The sequence below is a fragment of the Lissotriton helveticus genome, chromosome 2_1 (genome assembly GCF_964261635.1).
Source record: "Lissotriton helveticus chromosome 2_1, aLisHel1.1, whole genome shotgun sequence".
In the NCBI taxonomy this organism is placed as follows: Eukaryota; Metazoa; Chordata; class Amphibia; order Caudata; family Salamandridae; genus Lissotriton; species Lissotriton helveticus.
In genome coordinates, this window is record NC_136059.1 from 146,918,279 (window position 1) to 146,942,488 (window position 24,210).

General features: G+C 46.6%; 1 protein-coding gene across 1 annotated transcript in view; it reads left to right on the forward strand.

Moving 5' to 3' along the window:
- Window positions 1-6,466: 6,466 nt before the first annotated feature.
- LOC144820083 (polymeric immunoglobulin receptor-like) overlaps window positions 6,467-24,210 on the forward strand; it is a 234,654-nt gene continuing 216,910 nt past the window's right edge. The window contains exon 1 of the mRNA XM_078677735.1: window positions 6,467-6,831. Coding sequence (XP_078533861.1) covers window positions 6,792-6,831 — 40 coding nt within the window. The 5' untranslated portion in view covers window positions 6,467-6,791. The remainder of the gene's footprint in view (window positions 6,832-24,210) is intronic.

The window sequence follows — 24,210 nt, forward strand, 5'->3', positions numbered from 1 at the left end:
ACCTCTCTTCAGCGCCTGCTCTCTGTGCTTGCTACGGTGCAGGGCTGGGTGGGACTGTCATCCTTCCCACACGGGCCGCTTTAGCACGTTCTTTAAAGGTTGATACTGTATGGCGGGAAGAGGAAGCGGTGCAGCTCTGACCCTGGAATCAGCCGTGCATTTTAATTTTCCGACTCTTAGATGAGTGTTTCAAAGGAGCGTTGACAGACAGGCCTGCTGCCTTTTCTGAAATATTTAGAACTATATTAAACAGAATTATTACAGTCTTTCGCACAAGATAATATCGAAACCACACAGAAATATCTTAAAAGAAACACATATGAAATATCCTCACTTACAACAGCTTTCAATTCCCTTTAAACTCCAAGAGACAGCTGGAGTCTGACTTTGCATCACATGCGGTGGCTCTGGAGTGTTGCAGGTTAAGATGTGACGTTATGTGTTATGCTATGGACACTTTATAAAGCGCAATCACTCACCCCCGCGGGGGGCATCTCGGCGCTCGAGCGCAGTTCCAGAGAAGAGAGGAAAAGAAGAAAAAAAACGGGCAAAAGAGCCATGTTTTAAGTAGCTTTTTGAAACAGATAAAATCAGGGCAAACAGAAGCCTGTTCCTATGAAATGTGCACAGAGTTGGGGCTCAGTCTCCTAAGAGTTCAAGGCTGTTCCAATCCTGCGGGTCAACAGGATTCTCTCTGATGCCCTTTTAAATGTGAATAACATTCCTGGCCGGGCATCACCCACTGCACGCCTGTGAACCCCAGAGAATCTTAGGGTGCCACTAGAAGACCCATAAAAAGACCCCACCGGGAGCATCCCCTTAAATTACCCTCTAGGATCTCTGTTCCTAGAAGTAAATGAAACTAAAGCACCGCAGCCCCCAGCTGAGGACCCCGCGTCTAGCGGCCCTGGGTGCCAGAACACCCGTTAGCTGGCACCAGGCATGGGCAGACCAGGGACCACCACAAGCTGCAGCTGGAGGGCACCGGGCGCTGAGTCCAGCACAGCCTGATGTCCATGCATTGCTGAAACTGAGTGTACTTTGCTAATGGGGTGCCTGGGTCCACTGTAGGTTTTGTGAAACGCACCGGATACAAGGACACTTACTTGTTTCCTATCATGACCCTGTGGTGGCCTCAGTTTGGTGGTGGCCCCTGGACTTTGACTATCCATGGAGGTCAGTCTCATGCTTGTGTGCTGGACCGGGGGTGCTCTCCGGCTCTGGGGCTGAACACGGCTCTGTAATGAAGCTCTGCCTCGTGTGAAGGTCAGAGTAGGGCGTGACTGTGACCCTCGGCAGACCAATGAATAGGATTTTACAGAAGGGATCCCTGGCGGTAGTGTAAACTCTAAGACTGCAGGGCGTTGTTTCAGAAGGGGTGGCCTGGTGCAAGATTGAGAAAAAGCAAAACAAATCCCTGACTAGTGAGGACAATTAATGGAACTAAACCAACAAGTTAAGTAGAGTTTATTTCAAAAGTTTCATTAGGTTGTGTTCACTTGCATAAGGGTCTGGAGTACTTTAGGGTTAATGACAGAATAGAAAGGGTGTGACACGAGTTAAAACCCCTCCAAGGCCTGCAAGTTCTCTCCCTTTTCCCACCTCATGGCACCAATCATTGCATCCTTCACCCTCTCATTATTCGGAGGACACAAGTTTATGGTGAATAAAGCCTGCAGTTTATTATTCCAAAACATAACATTAATCGTACGTTTCACAACCTATTGGTTAGTTTGGTTAGTCGTTCGAACCCCATGTTTTCTTGTCGTCCTTCACATCTCATAGTAACATTGTCCCCTCTTGTTTTGTTTCCATTCCTGGGTGACCGCACTAATCTTGCGCGGGTATCTCAGTATTTACAGTTCTAGGCTTCCCTTGCTACCTACCGACCTCGTGGGCGGCCGCCAAACCTGGCCCTGGCTGCAGGAGCCTGTCCGCTTGCCCTGGACCCTTGTTGACCACTCGCCTGCTCACCCGTGCCCCTCCCGTGAGGTTTACCAAGGACACCGTATTTATGGTGTGGGTGAGTTTCTCTGTTGAGGTCAGTTGTGTGACCTTTCAATGCTCGCCCGCCCCCGCTCATCCATTGCTTGCATCTTTTGAATAACGTGCCCCATCGCTGCGCAGCATTTTTGCGGGCTTTCCACCTCACGACTTAGGTGCTCGTTCGTGCCGCCGGGAGGGGTTCCCCGTGTCCCTAACTGGTCCGGCTTTGCCTCCCGGCCCACGAAACCACTCGGAATTCGAGAATTTAGATGGGAAGGCATGGATTTAATGATCAAATCCATTAAACTTAAAAACGAAATCTAAGAAAATGTAAATGTTAGAAAGGGCAGAAAAAAGATGACGTAAGACAGACGATAAATACAAATCTGTGGAAATGTCATGGATTGCATAGACAGTTGTTTATGAAATGTTAATGTACAAGTCAGGTAGTGAGAGGGTTGAAGCAGCTGCTGCTCGTGGTTTTACCCAGGGGTCATGAGGGAAGAGGCAGGAAGAGAAGAAGTGCGGAGCCTGTTTACACCGACTCTTTGTACACTTATTTTGATTAAACTCACCTTGAAAATAAAATAAACCCCAGCGCCCCCCGTCCCTGGTATCCCGCTCTCCGTAGAAGAAACACAGCGAGACTTTGTGTCTTAGGGGACCCGGTAATGACTGCACCAGTCGCTCTGAGCCTCTTCTTATAGAGAATACTGAATCTGTGATGAGAGGACGCGGCCTCACTCCGCACCTGGGCTCTCTTAAAAATAGATGCGAGCCCCAGAGGTCTCGTCAGCGGCCGAACTTTTGTTTTCAAGCAATAACACAAACAGTGAATTTAATTTTAAATCATGAAGCACGTATTATTGTAAGGAACTTAAATCGCAGATGTTTTCCAGAGACATGAGATCAAAACACAATTGTGGTTCTAATCTGGTAATCGCTTTTTGCAACAAAAAAGTCACTTCTTCCTAATCTTTGGTAAATGCATCAAAACAACATTGAAAGTGACCGGCGCAGTTGAGCCCTCCACGTGCCAGGAGTTTGGGGGTTCCACAGAGACAGAGGGGATGGTTTGTTTCATAGACTCTGGAACAGAGGGCTTGGCTACAAGGGAGTGTGAGACCGCACCGTGCCCCGGTGCCATCTTTGACTCAATTGCTGATGCCCATCCTCGGTGTTACACCTGTCAATCATGAACCACGGGGCAGGGTGGCACATCTGTGTGCAGGAGCGGCGCTCATGGGCGCGCTTGCTTAAGCACAGTGAAAACAGCTGATCAGAGCTTTGGGGCAGGGAGCCATCGACCCTAAAACAAGCAAGGAAAATGGACCCGTCCCACTGGTCTATTAGGCTGCCGTGGGCCCATCAAACCCCTGTGCCCTGGTGCTACTGCACCTGCTGCACCACTGACAGCTATGCCCCATGCATTTTAAGGAGGCACCTCTTTTTACATGATCACCCCTGAGGTTTTGGACTGATGCTGTTGGTTTTCCAGCTCTGAAGGTGCACTGAGGCCTGCAAGCCAAACCTCAGTGCCAGTCTACTGACCCTCAAAAATGTATGGCTGATCGGCTTATACCCAATTAGGCCAGGCTAACTTACCTATACTTACCCAGGACATTAACCAGGGCCCATAAGTTATAGTATCCCTCATGGGCAGCAGCTGTCATTGTGCCACCCAAAGTGTGACAAAGTAAAACGTGCCCCCCAGACTGACACTGCAGACTGATTGAGCGGGGTTAAACTGCTAACTCGACTTTACCGAAGTCCAGGTTTCCATTTTTAATATACATGTGTCCCATAAGATAGGCCTAAGGCAGGGGTCTGTATAATCGAAAGTAGGACCAGTATTTTATTATGTCCTAACAGTAAAAACACCAAATAATTATTTTTATTGTAGAAAGGCTAGTAGTCCCATTGGCAAGTTCAGACTTACACGCTGATTACTCAGCTCTTGTAATTCCTGAATGGAACCAACAAAGCTGATATATCAAGGTGTCAAAAGAATCAGCACATTAAACTCAAGTTGTTATGTTATTTTATGTTAAGTGATGTTACTAACATCTGTAGAGCGCACGTACACCGGAAGGGTTTCTTGGTGCTTGGGTAACAGAAGTGATGTGTGCTACTCAACATTGGTTAGTCATATGCAGTGGGGTAATGTGTCAGTGTCTGGATTGATTGGAAATTAATCTGGCTGCTTGGTTCTGGGCCAGTTGGAGTCTGTGATTGAGGTCTTTGGGGAGAACTAGACAAAGAGAGTTAGCACAGTTGACCCTAGAAATGACTAGGGCCGTGACTACTTGAACAAGGACCTCAGCAGTAAGGAGTTTCCTAGTTTTCCTAATTCTTCGAAGTTGCAAAAAGCATGAAGAAGTGGCTGCTCATAGCTGGGGCTTCATTAACCCGTTTACTGCTTCGAACGTTCAGCACAAGTGCTGAACGTTCGAAGAAACGGGTGCGGCCGCATCGGCCAACGGACGTGCGCAGCACTGGCAATGTAGTGCTCGTGACGACCGTTGGCCGATGGCAGCACTAAAGGGGTTAAGAGATCCTTGTTGATGAGTATCCCAAAACTATTTACTGCTTTCTCGGGCTGAGGGGAGTGCCCATCACTACCTGCCAGAATGAGGGACTCCATGGATTAGTCTTGTTTCTAGTTATGACAATTACCGTTTACATTTTTTTAAACTTGATATGGTTCTTGTTCATCCAATCATGGATGAACTGCATTGTGTTTTGAAAACCGTCCTGTTATTCAGATGGGTTATTGATAGTTGTATATTCCGACATTCATTTGTTTTAGAGTGTGCACTAAAGGACGAATGTACAGGTTGAATAGGTGAGGGGACAGAGAAGACCCTTGGGGTACTCCGCAGTTCAGCTGAACCTTGGATGCGCTAAAGGGAGTCAGTCACACCGACTTAGAATGGCCTTTACAAAAGGAGATGATCCAAATAAGGGCTGTGCCCTTCAACCCAGCGGCCTCTTCTCACAGGTCATCCAATACAGACAGGAGGACCACTCCAGTGGGCAGGTCGGAAGCCCACCTGGTGGGGGTCGAGGAGATTAGATTCCTCTAGAAAGGAGCAGAGATGGTGAGCAACGTGATCAAGGCACTTTAGACTTCTCCAGGAGACAAAAAAAAGGCTGCAAATCAGGAATGTTTTAGAAAGGGGGTTCAATTCCTTGTGACAATCTTAGATGGTATAATGCACTTTACAAGCACGGAAACCCAGGCTATCCCTGAGCAGAATAAGAGACACAAACAGTGTTTAAGGTTTCAACTAGGTTTTACAGGTTTTAAAAAAGAAAGTAAAGTTTTATCAGGTTCTGTAAGGGACTAGTAACTAAATAACTATATAAAGCACAAATACACTTTAGTTATCTCAGGTGATAATGAAAAGACTGCAATTTAAGTATCTGACGTTAAGTAAGGAGAGTTGATTCCTAGTGGCAATCTCAGCCAGCCTAATGCACTTTACAATTACTGCGACCTAGGTTATCCCTGCTCCTTTCACATCAATTAATGTTACCCTTTGCACAAACCTTTGCCTTAAAAGGAAGGAGCAATAGGAGCACATGGTGGTCGAAGCTTGTAATTTTAGCTGTGTTAGCTTCATGAATTCCTTCTTTGACAATACCTTCTTGCATTGGTTCATTTACCTCACAAATACTTTTTTGCCTAATGTGAAGCTAAGTTAATTGTGTTATTTGATCATTTCACTGTGATCTGTTTTATTTTATGCCAAAATTATAAAGGCTTTAGTTAACTAAATAATAAACTTGAAACTTGAAGGAATCCTGTTTTTTGGGATCATTTTGGGAGGAGAGATGGCTAGGTGAACTCCTTCTCCGCCTGTAGATAGAAGGCTAAACTTTATGAAAAAATAAATGACATTTTCTGGAGGGCCAGAGGCCATGCCTACGAGTACTATGCAGGTGACTGACACAGGCTGCGTGTATGGTCTGCTGTCGGTTGTGTGCACTGAGCACATGTACTAACGCTGTGCACAGGTTACGACTGAGGCCGACCGAGGTGAGGACTCATTCTGATTGTTATGATATATTATGACAAAACACACAACATTCAGTGAACTCGCTTGAGATGAAGGAATCAAAATATTCTTTACCTAGAAAAGAGTACCTCCTTAGAATAATAAGAAACTAAGGTTGTGCAAAGCTTCTGACGTTCCATTCTGTCGACTTTTCCACTAATTTTTCCAACCTTGCTTCCAACTTTGGGAGCATCATGAAGTGCAGAGTTTTCACACGTAAGTGCAGACTTTCTGCGAGCAAATAACGGCACTTTTAGCAGGAGCAATTATACAACGTCTCTTCTGCCGGATGTATCGCCTCCTCCCAGCGGTCATCCCCTGTTAGTCACAAACCAGGAAGCAACAGAGGGCAGAAAAGCAGCGCTGGAGCCGACAGGAACCGCGCACTTCCCCTTTCACACCCGCCCTGGTAGCAGCACAGACACACAACGGCCAGCACGGAACACAGACCTGCACACAAACACTGATCTGACCCAGCATGAGCCTGGTCAGTCATGTTTACTGAAGGCATCAATCAGTGACACATCTCAACCTGTCCTTGGCCTCTGGTGCCTATGATAACCTCACCCTCGGTTCAGGATCAGCTCAGGCTCTGGAGAAGCAGGGACCTCTGAGGAGCCTTCAGGCTGAGGCCAGCAGATCCCTGGACCAACCCTGAGGGGAGAAACCCTGCCCTGCAGACCAGTGGAGAGACTGAATTACAGATAAGATTCACCATCAAGGAAGGAGCATAGAAGCAGCAGAATGAGAATACTCATTGCTTTAGTTTTCATCTTCTCAACAGGTGAGAACTCAACTGATCTGTTTGTAGTTTATTTTTGGATTATTTCTCATGTATGTGTGCAGAACTAAAAGTAACTGCATAATTAAAATCCATAACATTAAGTAGTAAGGTATGTAGAGGGGTCTGCAATGAAATAGGTGATTTCACTGCTGGGTAGGGTGGGTAGGGTGGGCCACGGCCTCTCTATTGTGGCTGCAGAACTCTGAACCAGCTTGTTCTCTCGGTATGTCTGTGTGTGTGTATGTTTGTGTGTGTTTATGTGGTATTTCTGTAGCATGAACCCGGCCAAAAGGCAGCGGAGCGCTGTACAGGGTCAAAGACAAACATAAAGTGAACAAGTATTAGGGAGGCAGCTGGGTTGCGGACAGTTAATGCACTGTGACGTAGTGTTCCTTAAAGTGCCAAGTCCAACTCTTTCCTAAGTAGGAGCAGTGTTGGAGCGGGCCTTCTCTCGCTCACTCTCAGGACCGCCCTCTGCATGGGAACACGACCCACAGACCGCTTCGGCCTCGCCGGACCTCATCAGTGAGATGAAGCACGAGAGGCGCTAGAAGACAGACCTTTACACTACATTATAATTGTAAAGTTTCATCCAGTCTTTAAATGCAGTACAGATCATGTGGTATCAGCAAACCATCAATTTCATCGCGCCAGTCTTAGCCACATCGGTGCCACTTTCCTGGACTTCTGTGCTCTATCTTACCACGCATAGATCTTGAAAGGATTTAAGGTGATCCAGTCCTACTAGTCAGTTCATTTATTTATTTACTTTCAATTTTATAATTCGCAAACAACATCCAGGGTACTAGATCTGTTTAAATTAACATTAGGAAATATAATCAGTGCAAGATCATCCAAGACATTAATTAACTCTGTTGATGAGAAAGAAAAAACACTGATATAATACATATAGAGACAAAGGATTTAATTTTTTGGGGTATTTCTCAATCAGTAGATGTTTTAAATGCTGGAAGATTTCTAACAAAGGATCAGTGCGTATTTCAGGAGCGACTGAGTTCCACATTCAGATAGCACTTCCTGAGAAGGACTGGGAGACAGTCCTTTCTTTCTTGAACTTGGGTAGTTCCAGGAAAAGTAATTCTGCACGTCTGAGAGAACTGTTGCATTAAGGGAGACTTTGGCTCAGCTCTACAAGGTTTGTTTTCAAACCCACAGTTGACATGAGTGAACTTAGTTCAATGCACCAGCTCTGAATGTGAAAGACAGGTTGCTGTAGCCCCGCAGAACCCCACCCCATGCAGAACTGAGGTGGTGTCAATGTTTTTGGGTTACTCACAGGGAGCAGTGGTAATCCAATCATTCATTAATGATTTACACATTAAAAATCACAAGAAAAGGAATAGATAGTTCAACACATTTATTTTAAAATAGTCATTTTAAAATGCCTATATCGAGTGCACACAATATTGGCAATATCAGAGAAGATAAAAAGCAGCTAAGCTTTTCAAATAACAGTGACAACAGGGAAAAACCAGAGGTAGGGCGCATACCTGGACAACAGTGTTTGTTGTCTGTTTGTAAAATCTTGTCAGCTATTTGGAGCACACCGCCAAGAGATAGGAGATTGCGTCTGTGCGATAGCACAATTCTGGCACTAGTTTTGAAGGCAGAATGGAATACTTCGCAGAGCATTGAAGAGCCTTGAAGGATCCTTCTTCACTTGAGATGGAATCTTGTGCTGTACTCATCCAGACCTGCGCCTGTGACCTGCATGATTTTTCTCTTCTGAAAAGTGGTCAAATAGCAGTCCTATGATACTGTGTCTTATCTAGGATAGAGTTTCCAACATTAGGAATGTCTTGACATAATCATATACATCAGTGGATGTCCTAATAAAGGTAAAAATATGTCAATATTGACTACATTGTTTGTGTTATGGTTGTTAAAAAGGCACCTGTTAAAAAGCACCTGTCCCAGAGTGATGTTGCACTGGGTTTTTTTGACTATGTCATTGTTGGGAGCATAGGACAAATGTATAGGTTAAAAGGATGTGGCATATTTACAGTTACTCAGGAAGATAAAGGCCACTGTGTTTTAGACCTAGGCGATTCAAGACTTCTATTTTCTTGAAATGCTTATGACAAAATGGGGTCTCGGCCTGGACAAAATGGGGTCTGCATTTATGTGTTCAAGAACCTAAAACTAAATAAAAGAAGACTAAATCCAAGTGATTAAAATAGATAAAATAATAGAATTCTGGAGGGAAACAGAAATGTGATTTATGTGATTTCAGGAATGATTTCTAAACTAAATGGTCACAAAAATATCACTGAATGTATTTTCAATAAATTTGCTTATATTACATATATAATACAACTCATCATACATTTACAGAAGAACAGCACATGCAAACAAATGTGCATTTGATAAAATAGCAATTCATCACTTGTTACATGTTCACTAACACTTCTTGAAACTGGAATGAAAAAGGGGTTTCTGAGCTGAAAGACATGTTCCTTACAACAGGATGACTGCTCTCTCATGGGACGCGTTTCTCTGCCACTTATTTTGGGGTGCCTCAGTTCAGAGCTTTGTGTGTGTGGCAAGTAAAATGAGTCTAGCTTCCATCAATAGTAATCAACACAGGAGCAATAGATCCTGAGTGAAAGGTTTGATATTTGGGAGAAGTGAGATGGTAGTAGAGGTTTGATTGTTTTAGAGTCACTGTGATTTAATGTATACGTTGAAAAGGGTTGGTGTTAAGGAGGGCCCTTTTAGGACTCCTTGCATTGCAGGAGCTAGACTAATTAGAGATCTATTAAGTTTGATTTATTGGCAGTGGGTGTCCAAATAAAACAGATCCAAGTGTGGACTATTCCAATTTTACCTTTATTATTTTTTCTCTAAGAGTGTAGAGTATGAGGCTATGATTGATCGTTTTGAATGCTGTCAGTAGGCTGATGAGTCTTGTTTGTACATGAGGGAGAGAGTGTTGAACACAATCTGTGGCATTGCTGGTTCTGTTCTGCAGCCAGGTCCAAAACCAGGTTTAAAATCATCAGGAAGGTAATAGTCTTCAATCATTTATTTCAGGTGAGTTCATACACAGCTTTCAAATATTTTTGCCATAAACTGGAGATTGGATACAGGGCATAAGGTATCCAAATGTGGGCATACCTTGTTCTGTTTTCAGACAGTTTGGAACTTCACCCTGGACCAACAAACAATTGCCCAGCTGAGTCCAGTAGGATGTGAGAGCTTATCTCTTTAACTAGTGTGAAAGGATCCATGATGTAAGACCCTGGTCTTGTGTTAGCTTTCATCCCAATAAGTTCACGTTTGTTAACCTTCTTTAACTCGCTTTAGCTTGAGTTGTCCTTTAGGATAGTGTTATCTGTTGAGATGATGAGGAGCAGCAGTTCCACCGTTTGATCTCAGATTTGAATTCGGATGGCTTCTTGCATCTTTCTTTAGCAGAGTCAACATTGATTTTGGTTGTTGGGTCAGTGTTTTGTTGTTTGATAATGTAAGTTTTCTGGGATTTTTTTTTTGTTGCATGAGAAGCATTCAGCTTTTGCCTTGAAGACCTTGCTTTTGTACTTTCCTCTGTCTTTTTTAGCTTTTTAAGTATATTTTTATTGAAGTTTCAGATCTAGCATTACAATTAGAGAAAGATGAGAATGCAATCTTATACATTACAAAACAAACAAGAATGTGTTATTGTGTAAGGGATTCTATGCAAAGTTTCTCAATGGGAGGGGGGCACTAGGTGGGGCACAAGCAGTATGGCAGCACAAGCAGGATGGCAGAACTGTAGTGTGGCTCCTGCAGCCCGGAGCATTAATCCGCACATATATATCTGCCCAGACGGTCCCAAATGCTTAAAGACCACAGCGCTGCGAGGAGTAAATACTGGTCACTGCCCCACGCAAGTTTGGTGTAAGTGAGACATCCCTGGTCACCGGAGTGGCGGAGGTTAGCGAACGCCGCTGCTGCTGCATAAGAGGCCGGTACAGAGCCTGGGCTGCACTGGCTACATGAGCCTGCGGCGCCCACGTGGTGACAAGGCCTCGCTGAGGAAGGCAGTCACGGCCCACAACATTGGGCAACACAGAGAGAGTAGTATCAACTATCAAACGCCCATAACAGCACTGCCGCATTGAGGCCCGATAACCTTGGGGGAATGTTACCGGATCGCATCGCATTGCTGACACCGATGCCAGCCCAGCTGATATTGTGGGGGCCGCGCAGTCGTTGCTGCCAGGATCGGGCAGAAGCTGCACTGGGGTGAGGCCTTTCAGGCTCAGCAGACTCTCGATTTCACCCCACACCTGCATGTGAGGCGCCCCTGATCACTGACACTGCTGTCTGGGTGCCAGGAAATCCTGGCACCCAGGCGCGAGTCCCGCAGCGCCAAGTTAGAGGTAGGCCTCGCAGAAGTACACAATTGTGGTCCAAAGTACCGCAGTATGAGGAGTGAGCTCCATACTCCGCTCCAATCCTCTGCAAAGAGCTATCAAGGAAACACATGCTAACCTCTGGGAAAACTAATCGGATTGCACCACCTGGCTGATATCGGCGCCAGCCCAGCCATCATTGGGGAAGTTGCACTACCATTATCGGCAATGGAGAAAGGACCCGGCATATGCAGCCTACCAGCCTAAACACAGCATATATTACCTCGCTATCCTGCAAAGGGCACTTGCTGTAGAGGGAGGAGGTGAGAGCACTGCTGTGAAGCGACTAGGGAACACATCCTAAGCAATCCAACCACCTTAATGCATCTCGACCCTCCCTGCCTGGAGTACTGATACACTGACTGGAGGCTATTTTCCAACACCTGAGATAAACACAGCTGCGCAACATAGCTGGCAACCATGATTCGGCCGGATACCTGAAAACAAAGACAGGTAAAACTAGAGGCTGGGCGAAGTGACAACTGAATACAACTGAATACGCAAATAGCACCACCCTTACCCGGATCAGACCTCACAGGCTGCATAACACAAAAAACATGGGGAAGGCAGACCCGAAACAACCCAGACTTATGTTCGAGACCAGAAAGGGAGGGCGCACACAGCACGAAAACACCACTGCAGTCACTGAAGCACCAGAATCGGGATCATCTATTGTGCCAGAAGACGATATGAAAGCCCTGGTATTAGAAGTGTGACAGGGCCTAGCCACCATTGCTGACAAAATGGACTGTATGTCTAACCGTATGGATGCCATAGTGCATAAAATAGAAGGCCACGAAGAACATATTAAAGAGACAGAACGCCGCATCTCAGATAATGAAGACACCACCTCTCAACTCAAGACAAAAGTGACTAACATGGACAAATTGCTGAAGGTTATAGCTGCTAAGAATGAGGATTTGGAGGCATAAAGTTGTAGAAATAATATACGAATGCTTGGAATACCGGAAAGTACCAATACTGGGAAAATGGAGGACTACATTGAACCACTACTAAGAGTCACAATCGGCTCTGACTCGTTCTCATCTCAATTTCTTGTCGAAAGGGCACACCGGTCTCTGAGGACCAGACCCTCCCCAAGCAGCACACCACGCCCTATCATCACTCGGATGTTAAATTATGGCGACTGGGACACCGCCCTCAAGTCAGCTAGAGAGAAGTGCCAATTGACTTTCGAGGCAGTCATTTCACCATATATACGGACTTTACAGCCACCGTGCAGGACGAACGGCGCAAATTTGTACCTGTTAAAAAGAAACTGCGAGATGCCGAAATCGACTATGCCCTTCTATACCCAGTGCGCCTGAGAGTCACCCATCAAGGGAAACACCAAACCGCAGCAAGTGGGCGAATTCCTGAAGCGCCTCCGACGTTACAACAATTCCACAGGCTCCTCGATCTCGTCTCCAAGATCCGAATCACCAACAACGGAGTAAGGCAATCTTGAAACTTAGAAGGGACGCATCCGAGAATGCAGAAAGACGCACACATTACCAGAAGCCCCAACACAGTGGGAACCGCATAATACGGGTACTAAGACTGAACTATGGAACTAGACTCCTGGAGATGTCTAACTGCCTGGAGGCCAACACCAGATAAGTGTCATTTGGGATCATGGGATATAATATACTATGGGCACCACTGCCCTCTCGGGGCTGGGCCACTCCAACGTTAAGGCTCTCTGAGGGCGGGGAGAGTATGTGCTATTTCCTGGAAGTTCCCCCCCTGAGGGCGCTCCCCCAATGTTCTATGCTGGAACTATGTCAGCAATAATTTCTGGGCAAGTTGGGGAAATAGGGTGGGGGGTGGGATACGTAATTCTGGCATGATTGGGATGCTTCAGTGGGAGGGAAACGGTCTAGGGTTGTTGTTTCAGTTTCTTCGTAGCTCGCAAAACACATGTGATGTCCGATTGTATTGTTTTTACTTCATTCTGCTTCTCAGACTTATAGCACCTATCCTCATACTCAACCCATCACACCAGCATGCATGACTGATCTAATGGGCTCCCCAACAGCGCGGTTCCTCACCTGGAATATTAGGGGTCTAGGAGACCCGAAAAAGCGCTGCCAAGTTTTGGCATATTTAGATAGACACCAGACACACATAGCCATGCTCCAGGAGACCCACATCAATCCCAGACATGATAATTCCTTTGCTAGTAAATGGGCAGAGCACAGAATTTGTGCCTCATATTCTTCCTACTCCTACGGGACAGCAGTTCTTATTAAGAAAAGCTTTCCTTTCGCCCTGGCAGGCTCAACGCAAGACCAGCATTGGCCTGGGGCAGACTCGGCACATATTCTGTTATCTTAGCTTGTTGCTATGGTCCCAATACAGACTCGCCTGAGTTTTTCACTACGCTATGGGGAAAAATTCTGGAGATAGGTTCCACTCATCTCATCTAGGGGGAGGGTGCGGGGGGGGATATTTCAAAGTCACCTTAGACCCCACAATGGAAAGATCCAACCCAGCCCGCATCATTACAATGGCTCATATAAAGCGCTGCGTAACATAATGGAAGCCAATGGTGTAATAGATGCTTGGCGGTACGTCAACCCACATGCAACTGAAGGCACACACCACGCAACTCAATTGGTGTCCTGGGCCCGCCTAGACTACCTCCTTGTTACGCAAGGCCTAGGTCCTCTGATTGTCACGGCCACACACCTAGCCAGAACATACTAGGATCATGCTCCTGTAAGCCTAACATTTAATCCCTCTGGATATGACGCCGCACAAAGGACCTGGAGGTTCCAGCCACTAACACTGCTGGATGTGGTGTATCATGACGAATTTGGACAAGAAATACAGGAGTTTTTACAGAGATATAAGGGTTCTGTTGACAGGGTAGAGGCTGGTTGGGAGGCCTTCAAGGTCAATATCCAAAAGCTCGGGCGTATTACGAAATATACAGAGGACCCTGAAAAAATTAGAAACTGAGATTAAACACTTAGAGACACGGCTCAGCACCAGCACTGACGGACAGGCAAATCAAGAACTTCGAGATAAACTCACTGAATACACTGACACTGCTGACACGGAAGGGAAATTTAGGGGCAAACACTGGGTTGCAAGGAGATATGGAGAGCGGCAACGCCCCAGGAAGGTGTTGGCAGACACAATACAAAGACCACGCTTTGCGAATAAAATGTTATGCCGTTTCCTCCCAAACCATTGCGCTCTACAGGCATAAAATCAAAAAACGTTTCCCAATAATCCCTCCAATTTACTTGCCAAGTGTACATTATAAAAAAGCAAAGACAAAACATCATACAAATGCTCTCCCCTTTCCCCTTTTCGAGCATTTGTATGATATTGTGTCTTTGCTTTTTCATAATGAACACTTGGCAAGTAAATAGGACGGACTATTGGGAAACGTTTTTTGATTTTATGCCTGTAGAGTGCAAGGGTTTGGGAGAAGACTGCATATCATTTTGATTAATTACACACAGGAGTTTACCAAGGGAGTGTAGCAGAGGGTCGGTTATGGTAATATTTTTGACGAGGTTTCTATTAATTACTATACTCACAGATAGTATATGTTGTGCGCTTCTGTCTCACTGCTTATACAGTTTTTATTTTATTTATTACTGTGCCCCTGTCGAAGAACTTATAAGAGTTAGAAATGCATTGGGCTTTTTACTGTGCTGACTCAAAGGAATGTTAAAAGCACGTATCAATGTTTAAGCTTATTTTGGCGACATATGATATTTGAAAATGCGCAATAAACATTCCAGTATCATCAGGCTGTCTCCGGAGTGATTTAGTAAACTGGGATTTTTTAGAATACTTTTGGATTATAAAGGATCACTATGGATTACTGAGAGAAACAGTTTACTTCTGAGGGAAGTCTCCCCACTTCAGCAGTGCAGCAGCGGGGGCACCAATGTTTCCTTTTAGGAAGTATTTTGTAGATATGCTGTGAAAAGAGACGGTCACGGCGCTGTCATGCACAAATTTATTTGCAGTTACAACTAAAATGTAGTAATCATGGAAGGGAAGGTGTGCACTCACTATCCTACTTTCTAACTTTCTAAAAGTGGCATTTTTAAAATCGTAATCAAAAACTACATTTTACCATTAAATAGGGTTTCTCATTACAATTCAAATCACACCAATTATAGCTCAGCTAATTGTAAGTTATAACTTATTAAATGGAATAAGGATTTTCCAATGTTATGCAATGGGAGGGATAAGCCTCACAGAAGTGAAAAACAAATTAGGAGTTTTTCATAACTAGGACATATAAAACGTAAAAGTGTGTGTCCAACCTTAATTACAATGCACCCTACCGTGTGAGGTACTTATAACCTACCTTAGAGGTGACTTATATGTAATAAAAGGGGAGTTTCAGGCTTGGAAAGAGGGTTTTCTTGCCAAGTCGACATGGCAGTTTAAAACTGCTTCCAGGTTGCACGTGAAGGCCTGGGACAAGTAGTTAAGGGGCAACTGAAGTGGGCGGCACAATAAATGCTTAATGCCCACTACTAGCATAGCATTTAATTTACAGCCCCTAAGTATATAGTATACCACTCTACAGTAAATTAAATATGCCACACAGGTGTAAACTAATGTTGTCATGCTTAAAGGGGAGAGCACCTGCACTTTAGCACTTGTTACAAGTGGTAAAGACCACAGAGTCCTAATTCCAATAAAGAGAAATTCAGTCAAAAGTAAAGGGAAAAGGACAAAAGGTTTGGGGGGAGAGAGGGTCAGGTCCAATAGAGACCTTGCTATCCTGCCACTAAATGTACTTCCAACGGGCCTGGCGACCTCGAGGATTACTCTCTTCTTATTGAGCCCATGGTCAAATGCAAATATGGGCAGTTTGTTTTGAGTCCGCCCTGAGTTAAGCTTGACAAGCGTGTTGGAGCTGAAGACTTGTTGCTACTGTGCAGATCTGTTCCAGCCTTTGTATATTGGTTGGAGCGCATCGATGTTAGGCTATTTTTCATGGAGACATTACGGGTTTACCTAATACTTTCACTTCAGTCATTCATCAGCCTCCCTGTGTTTCTGCTGATGTTTCAGTGTTATATTCCTACCCGCCATCTCAGATCAGTTCAGCTGAACTTACTAACTGTCCCAAAAAGGAAAAGGAAGAAGCTTGGAAGGTTAGTTTTTCCGTAGTGGCTCCTCACATCTGGAATACCCTAGCCCTTGGCATTAGATCATTAGCCATTTATGTGGGTTTTAGGAAACTCTTAAAAACTTGGCTATTCAGACAAGATTATGGCTACTTTTGCTTCTGTTACTTTCTGTACCTCAGCTCAAGAGACCTTATGGTGAACATGCACTCTATAAATTCGCAATAACATAACATCAACTATTGAGTAAGGTTTTACACAGGCTATTTATTTACAAAGGTTCGTAACTCTTATCAGAATATTTATGTAAGAGGAGCCCACTGGGTAGAAACCCCCCTTAAAACAATTTGAAGGAGATTGTATTGCTATTATTATTTATAAATCCATGCATGCAACTTGCTCTTTTTGTAGCAGCTCTCTGCTGCTATGCGGAGTCACATCATGGCCTTACCTTTGTGTTTTTTCTACATACTTCTGTGGTTGCCGCAATAGTTGTTTCCCTCAAAGAGGACCCGGCAACATATAGTGAACCCTGGGGTTCATTGAAAGCTGGTAATGATATTGTTGTATCTAACAGAGTTACAATCCTGCAGATTCTGTTCTCAGCGAATTGATATGAGTCGCTAGAAATCTCAGTACCATCTAGTGAATTACTAGTTGCTCCTCTCATACTAGGTAATTTGACTTCTCCCTGCAGCCTACAGGCCAAATCCGCTATGTTCAATCTTATTAGTTGTAACATTGCAGCGATTAATTCTAAATTAAAGAGGCCAGACTAGGTTTCCTAGATGAATGGTTCAGATGTAGTTTTGTTATAGGAAACTTGGGGCCCACATGTATGTAGCTTTATAATGGTCGCTAATTACCCAAATTACAGAATCTGGCTGTTTGTAACCAAAAAAAAAGCATTTTCCTATGTACAAAATCCAGTTTCGAGATTGGGCAACCTATTATCGAATCATAAAATGGGTTAGCAAGTCAGTATTAGGAAGAGGCGTGTTAGGGGTGTCCCTTCCTAATAGCGACTCACAGTGCATGTATGAATGTTTTGCGACCGAAATACGGTTCCAAAACATTAGCTTTTTTGGCCACATGTACGCCATTTTTAGTGGTAGAAAATGGAGATTTGTGTTGTTTGCTGGTGATAAAAAGGGTTGTAGCATGTATCGACCCTATTTTGTGACTCTGTAACCTGATACCTACTCGAAATATAGGGTTTGAAAGACACAATTAGGACGGGAGTGCCAACTGCGTCCCTTCCTAATAGCTATTCGCAAGGGGATGTATGATTGTTTTGCGACCGGAATATGGTCGCGAAACCATCGCAGTTTACCACCTACTTCAAGTAGGAGGTAAGCAAGTTGCAAACGGCAAGGGGTCCCAATGGAACCCCTTCTCCTTTGTGAATTGCAGCCAAAACATTTCTTAAAAGCAGGCAGCAGTCCCTAGGACCCCTGCCTACTCTTAAAAATAGTATAGTATAGCCAGTATAATAGTATAGTATAGCCAGTATTCACTCACTGCTGGGTTGCCCTTCGTGAAGTGCCCCATTGCCGCAGCACCTCCCAAGCCCAGCCGGAACCAGAGGAACACCAGGAGAGGAACCCGGATCTACTGGTGAACTACAACCCCCAGAGTCCCTAGCGCACTGAGAACGCGCTAAAAGCAAGACGCCGGCCCACGGCGCCTTGTAACCATTATTCACTCACTGCTAATGCTGGGTTCTCCTTCGTGAAGTGCCCCCTTGCAGCAGCACCTCCCAAGCCAGGCTGGGACCGAAGGAACGCCAGGAGATGAACCTGGATCTACCGACGGGACTACAACCCCCAGAGTCCCTAGCGCACTGAGAACGCTTTAAAAGCAAGACGCTGGCCCGCAGCGCCTTGTAGCCAGTGTTCACTCACTGCAATTGCTGGGTTGTCCTTTGTGAAGTGCCCCCTTGCAGCAGCACCTCCAAAGCCAGGCCTGGACCGGAGGGACACCAGGAGAAGAACCTGGATCTACCAGTGGGACTACAACCCCCAGAGTCCCTAGCGCACTGAGGAAGCGCTAAAAGCAAGACGCCGGCCCGCAGCGCCTTGTAGCCAGTATTCACTCACTGCTATTGCTGGGGTGTCCTTCGTGAAGTGCCCCCTGCCGCAGCACCTCCGAAGCCAGGCCGGGACCAGAGGAACACCAGTAGAAGAACTCAGATCTACTGGCGGGACTACAACACAGAGTCCCTAGCAGACTGAGAACGCGCTAAAAGCAAGTCGCCGGCCCGTGGTGCCTTGTAGCCAGTTATCACTCACTGCTATTGCTGGGTGGTCCTTCGTGAAGTGTCCCTTTGCCGCAGCACCTCCCAAGCCAGGCCGGGACCGGAAGAACGTCAGAAGAAGAACCCATATCGACTAGTGGGACTACAAACCCCAGAGTCCCTAGTGCACTGAGAACACGCTAAAAGCAAGATGCCGACCCGCAGCGCCTTTTCACCAGTAGTGACTCACTGCTATTGCTGGGTTGTCTTTCGTGAAGTGCCCCCTTTGTGCAGCACCTCCCAAGCCAGGCCGGGACCGGAGGAACACCAGGAGAAGAACCTGGATCTTCCAACGTGAGTACGCCCCCCAGAGTCCCTTGTGCACTGAGAACGTGCTAAAAGCAAGACTTTGGCCAGCGGCATGGGACCGCTCAGGGTGCGCCTGGGCAAAGCCTGGGTCAAGGGCGGGCCCGTCCACGCCCGTCGGAGCCCAGAAGAGGCTGGGCTGGGCCATCCCCCCTGTTAGACCTGGCATATTTGGCGTGGTTTTCCCCTATCTTTTTGCCTCTACCTCCTGTATTTTTGATGCTGTGCTGGATTTCGTTTTTGCTGGTTTAGATGCTTTGGACACTGCTGATCAGTGCCAGAGTGTAAGTGCTCCCTATGTAAATTGTTATTCTGATTGGATATACATGTTTGGCATATTTGTATCACCATGAAGTCCCTAGTAAAGTGCACTGGGTGTGCCAGGGCTGGTGATGACAAATGCTACTAGTGGGCCTGCAGCACTGATTGTGCCACCCACAGGAGTAGCCCTAAAAAGATGTCTCAGGCCTGACACTGCAGTGCCTGTGTGCAGTTTAGAAGTTCCATGTCCTCCTGGTCAGTGTCCCCACTGACCAGGCCTAACCCTTCCCTTTTTGTGCGCATCAGTCACCCCTATGGAAGGCCCAAGGTACCCCCCTGGGCAGGGTGCAGTGTATGTAAAAGGTAGAGCATGTACTAGTGCAGGTGACATGCTCTGTTAGTGAATGGCAGCAAATTTCGTTTTCACTATTGTAAGGCTATCTTGCTGCATAGATTAACATGGGGGATGCTGGCTACAGTGGTTAACAGCATTTCTTCCCATAGGAACAAGATAGGACATAAGTATCTAGTATCCCTGAACTCAGAATTTAATAACACATCTTTTAGGAAAGGTTGTTTTTAAATCCTGTGTTTGAGAACATCACTTTTAGAAAGTTGCTGTTCTCTTGTCTGACCCTTCTGTGTGCCTGGGTCTGTTTGTGTATTGACTGTCTGGTTTGAGAGTGACAGGGGCTGGGGATGCCCCAGGAGGCTGGCTGAGTCAGCCCTAGGATGAATGACTGCATTTGCAACTGGAGTGGTGGGAGGAGTTAGCACCTGGGCCTGAATAGGGCTGTGCCTGCCTTCCACAATGCTGGCTCCACCTCCTGCTGGGTGGCTGACGACCCTGCCCCTCACTCTGAAAGGAAAGAAGAAGCCAGCAAAACAAAGTACTCAGGAAACACCCAGAACTGGTTCAGACCGGGCTCAGGGCCCACATGCACAGACAGAACAAAGACTTTAGGGGTATAAGTACAGGACCCCTGACAACAGAAAATTAGATCATCCTGGAATCAAGAAGGAACCTCTGCCAAGGAGAAAGCTGAAACTGAAGAAGGAAGACTGTCCTGCTGTTGCTCTGCTGGACTGACCTGTTGCTTTGCTGCCAAGGAGAGGGGAAGGACTTTGCTGTTGAGCTGTGTCCCCTGTCTTGAAGGAATTTCCAAGGGCCTGAGTAGAGCTGGCTCCCTGTTCTGAAGTCCCAGGAACAAAAGGACTTCACCCCCACCTTCCCTGAACTCTACTGAGAGAGTTCTGTCCTTCCTAGAGTGCTTGATCCAGTTGTGGGGCCTCTGGAAGTTGTACCTGTGCTGGGAAGCTTGAAACTAAGCTTGAGAGACTTTTGAAACTGAAAAGTGTTGCATCGTTCGCTTGCGGAGCGCATCCCCGACAGTGCGAGAAGTTTCCGGCCGCTACAAAGGTCGAGATCATCGCAGCGCCTGACGCCGCTGCCAGAGCCGTCGCATCCTTCGTTTGCGGGACGCACCAGACTGGTGCGGGAAAATCGAACATCGCTGCGAGTGTCGTCGCAGAGCCTGTCGTCGCTGGGTGAGATCGCCGCACCGCTTGCTTGCGGACCGCATCACGTCGTTGCGAGCATCGTCGCAGAACCATCGCATCGAGGAGCTGCGAGAGAGAGGATCACCGCTGGACCGCGCATCGCCGCCCCGGAGATCGTCGCAGCCCCTACGAGATCGTCGCATCGTGCCTTTGCGAGAACAGACTTCCTACGGAACCTACGCACCGGAATCCATACAAGTGGCCTTCCTCCCCATACAGACCGGATTCGTTGCAACACGCCGCTGCTGCAGTGAGGCTGTCGCAAACGCCTCCCCAGGGTCTCAGGAGCAACTCATCGCTTGTTTTCCACCGCACCAGCTTCTGCTTTTGGAACTTTGTTGCAACTAAAAGGTACTGTGAGTAAACGTGACGCAACTGTGAACTTTTCACGCATCTGTAGAGAATTCTATCGCAACATAGAGAATTCTATCGCAACCTAAAAAATTTAAACGCAACCTTAAGAACTCTTTTGAAACCATATTCTTGAACTGTGTATGTTAGATTTTTGTCATTTTGGTCTTGTGTAGTTTAGATTAAAAATACCTTTATTTTTCTAAACTGTTGTGGAGTCAGTTTGTGGTGTTTTCACTGTGTTACTGTGAGTGTTGGTACAAATACTTTACGCATTGCCTCTGGTTAGCCTAGACTGCTCGTGCCAAGCTACTTAGAGGGTGAGCAGGGGTTATCTCAGAGGGTTATCTCCTTGCCCTGACTAGAAGCAAGGGTCCCTATTTGGACAGTGGTACCTACCCCTGCCAACTAGAGACCCCCAGTTCTAACACCCCCTAACATCTGGATTAAGGTACTATTATTTATTTTTCTTTGCAGTGTCTCTTACTAAGGATGGTAAGAAAGAAGCCGGTTGTGGAAAAAGTAGTGGCAGGAAGAGTGGCAACCCTTGACGCATTCCTGACTAGAGCTGCGAGCGTCCTCTCTCATTAAATAGAGCTCACAGAAAGACGCTTGTCCATGGAACCACTTCTTCTTGCTAACAGGTTATCCCCTGGAAGTACTCTCGAGATTGCCCCCTCCATAAGTCCCGATCGCTGTTTCTTGATGACCTCCCACCTGGTCAAGAGGAGTCATTGCTAATTATTTAATCATCTTCCACTCCGCGGAGCAATGAATCGCCATCTCTCATCAGCGTACCTACTGACCCCACCTTAAAACAACGGAAGGGTGTGTGTTAGAATTGGGGGTCTCAAGTGTTCACTTGTGACAAGCAGGGACCCTCTCCTCTAAGTCAGGGCGAAGGATGACCCCTTAGAATTACCCTTGCTCACCCTCTAGGTGCGTGGCGTGAGCAGCCAAGGCTATTCTCCAGGCGTTGCTGAGTTAAGCATTTGTAATAACACACACAGTAAATATACTAATCCCCCCACAAATGGACACCAGGCTGTAGATATGTAAAAATATGTTCTCTTTATGTAAAAATATATATATGCAGGCCAGACTTATCACAAGACCAATGATAACGTTTTGCTAAGCCACAAGGTTGTAAATAGGCAAGTGTTCTCTTTGTTTACAGCTCAAATATTGCTTCTTAGTCTCTTTTACTTCAAAAACGGTTCTGTTAGTTCTTTTAAACTGTTCTTAGTCTCTGAGGCCTCTTTGGACTCCCTGGCCGCTTCTTAGCGCTTCTGTGCGCTTTTCCCGGTGAAAATGAGCGAGACTCTACCGCGACTCACGCATCTCGCGGTGCGGGTTGAATGGAGACCAGAGAGGAGCCTCGAGAAACCCAGGACCTTTCCGGAGGTGGGGGCTCTCAGCTGCAGTGAGGAGCAGGGAGGCGATGAGAGGAGCCTCGAGAAACCCAGGGCCTTTTCCGGAGGTGGGGGCTCTCTCGAAACCCAGGGCCTAACCCAGGGCCTTTTCAGAGGTGGGCCCGTACCTTTGTGATCGGCGTATGGGAAAATAAAACGTTGCGGGCCCGAGCCCGGTGAAGATCCTGGGGAGAGGTTTGAATTCCTTTCTTGGGGGTAGACGAGTCGTTCACGGACAGTGCGACTCGCTTCTTCAGGCGGGTATCCTCAGATCTTTACAATTCGGCAGGTGCATAAACACAAGCAGGCGCGGCCCACGACCCCGGTACAGATGGTACTGGGGTCTCCCAACCGGGGGGCAGCATGGCCTGTAAAGTCTTTGGGTCGGCGAGCGGGGTTAGCAGGACACGTGACACGTGCAGTCTCGGCTTAGGTCACCGGCCGCAAAGGAATTCCGGCGGGAGGGGCGAGTGAGCGCTCAGAGCGCTCCAGTGGAGAGGCAGGGGCAGAGGAGCAGGCGGACTGACCCGGGGGCAGAGAGCGACTCCAAGGAGCGAGGCTCTCACGGGTAAAGGGCAGGCGAGCTCCCGAGTGCCACAGCCCTAGGAGGAGGCGATGGGGGGTGCAGACTCAACTCCGGCGGGAGGCACACACGGCTCGAAGGTCAAAACGAGCGAAGACACCATGAACCCATTGGTCCTGGGGTTCAGATCAAGGGGCAAGCTCAGACAAGCACTTGGAGAAAGTTTCTAGCACAAGTCTACAAAGTCTTTTCAGCAAGTCTATTCCTCTACTTCCTCAGCAAGGCAAGCAGCAGGGCAGTCCTTCTAGCGTCTTCTTCTCCTTCTAGTTGGGCAGATTTTTGTTGTGGGAAACAGGATTCTGATTTACAAGGAGCAGGGCTCCTACTTTTATACAGCATTTTCTTTGTTCTCACAGGCCAGGGGGGCCTTTGCATAACTTCTTTCAGTCTCTGAGCACTTTGTGGGTGTACTCTGGTTTCTTCTTTCAGTGTGAGGGGCAGGCACATCAGATGCTCCACAGGAGGTGGAGCCAGCATTGTGTGGACAGGGGCAGCCAGGAGTACCTTGTTGACAGTGCTTCGCCCTTCCTAGGCCAGGTGTCGGGCTGAGTCAACAGTTGCTCTCCAGGAGGTGGAGCCAGCATTGTGGTGTCAGAGCACAGCCCTATTCAGAGTCCAGGGGCCCTCCCACCTCCCACCAAGGTGTAATCCTTGCATTCACCACCTGTCATCCCCCAGCCCTGTCACTCACATATCCCAGACAGTCAGATACACATCCTAGCAGAGGCGGGCTGAAATGGTTAGGCAAGCAAATGCTAACTTTCTAAAAGTAGCATTTGCAAACACAGGATATTAAAATAAACTTTACTAAAAGAAGTATTTTATTATTCTGAGTTCAGGCACACTAAACTTTATTTTCTACCATGTTCCCCGAGCCTGCTGGAATTATAGAATGTAATAATTCCAGCAGCCCATCTTGGCCTAAGAGAACAGGTAGCCTTACAATAGTGAAAAACGAATTTGGCTGTAATTCACTATTAGGACATGCCACATACATCAGAACATGTCCTACCTTACACTTACAATGCACCCTGCCCTTGGGCCTACCATAGGGGTGACTAATATGAAGCAAAGGGAAGGT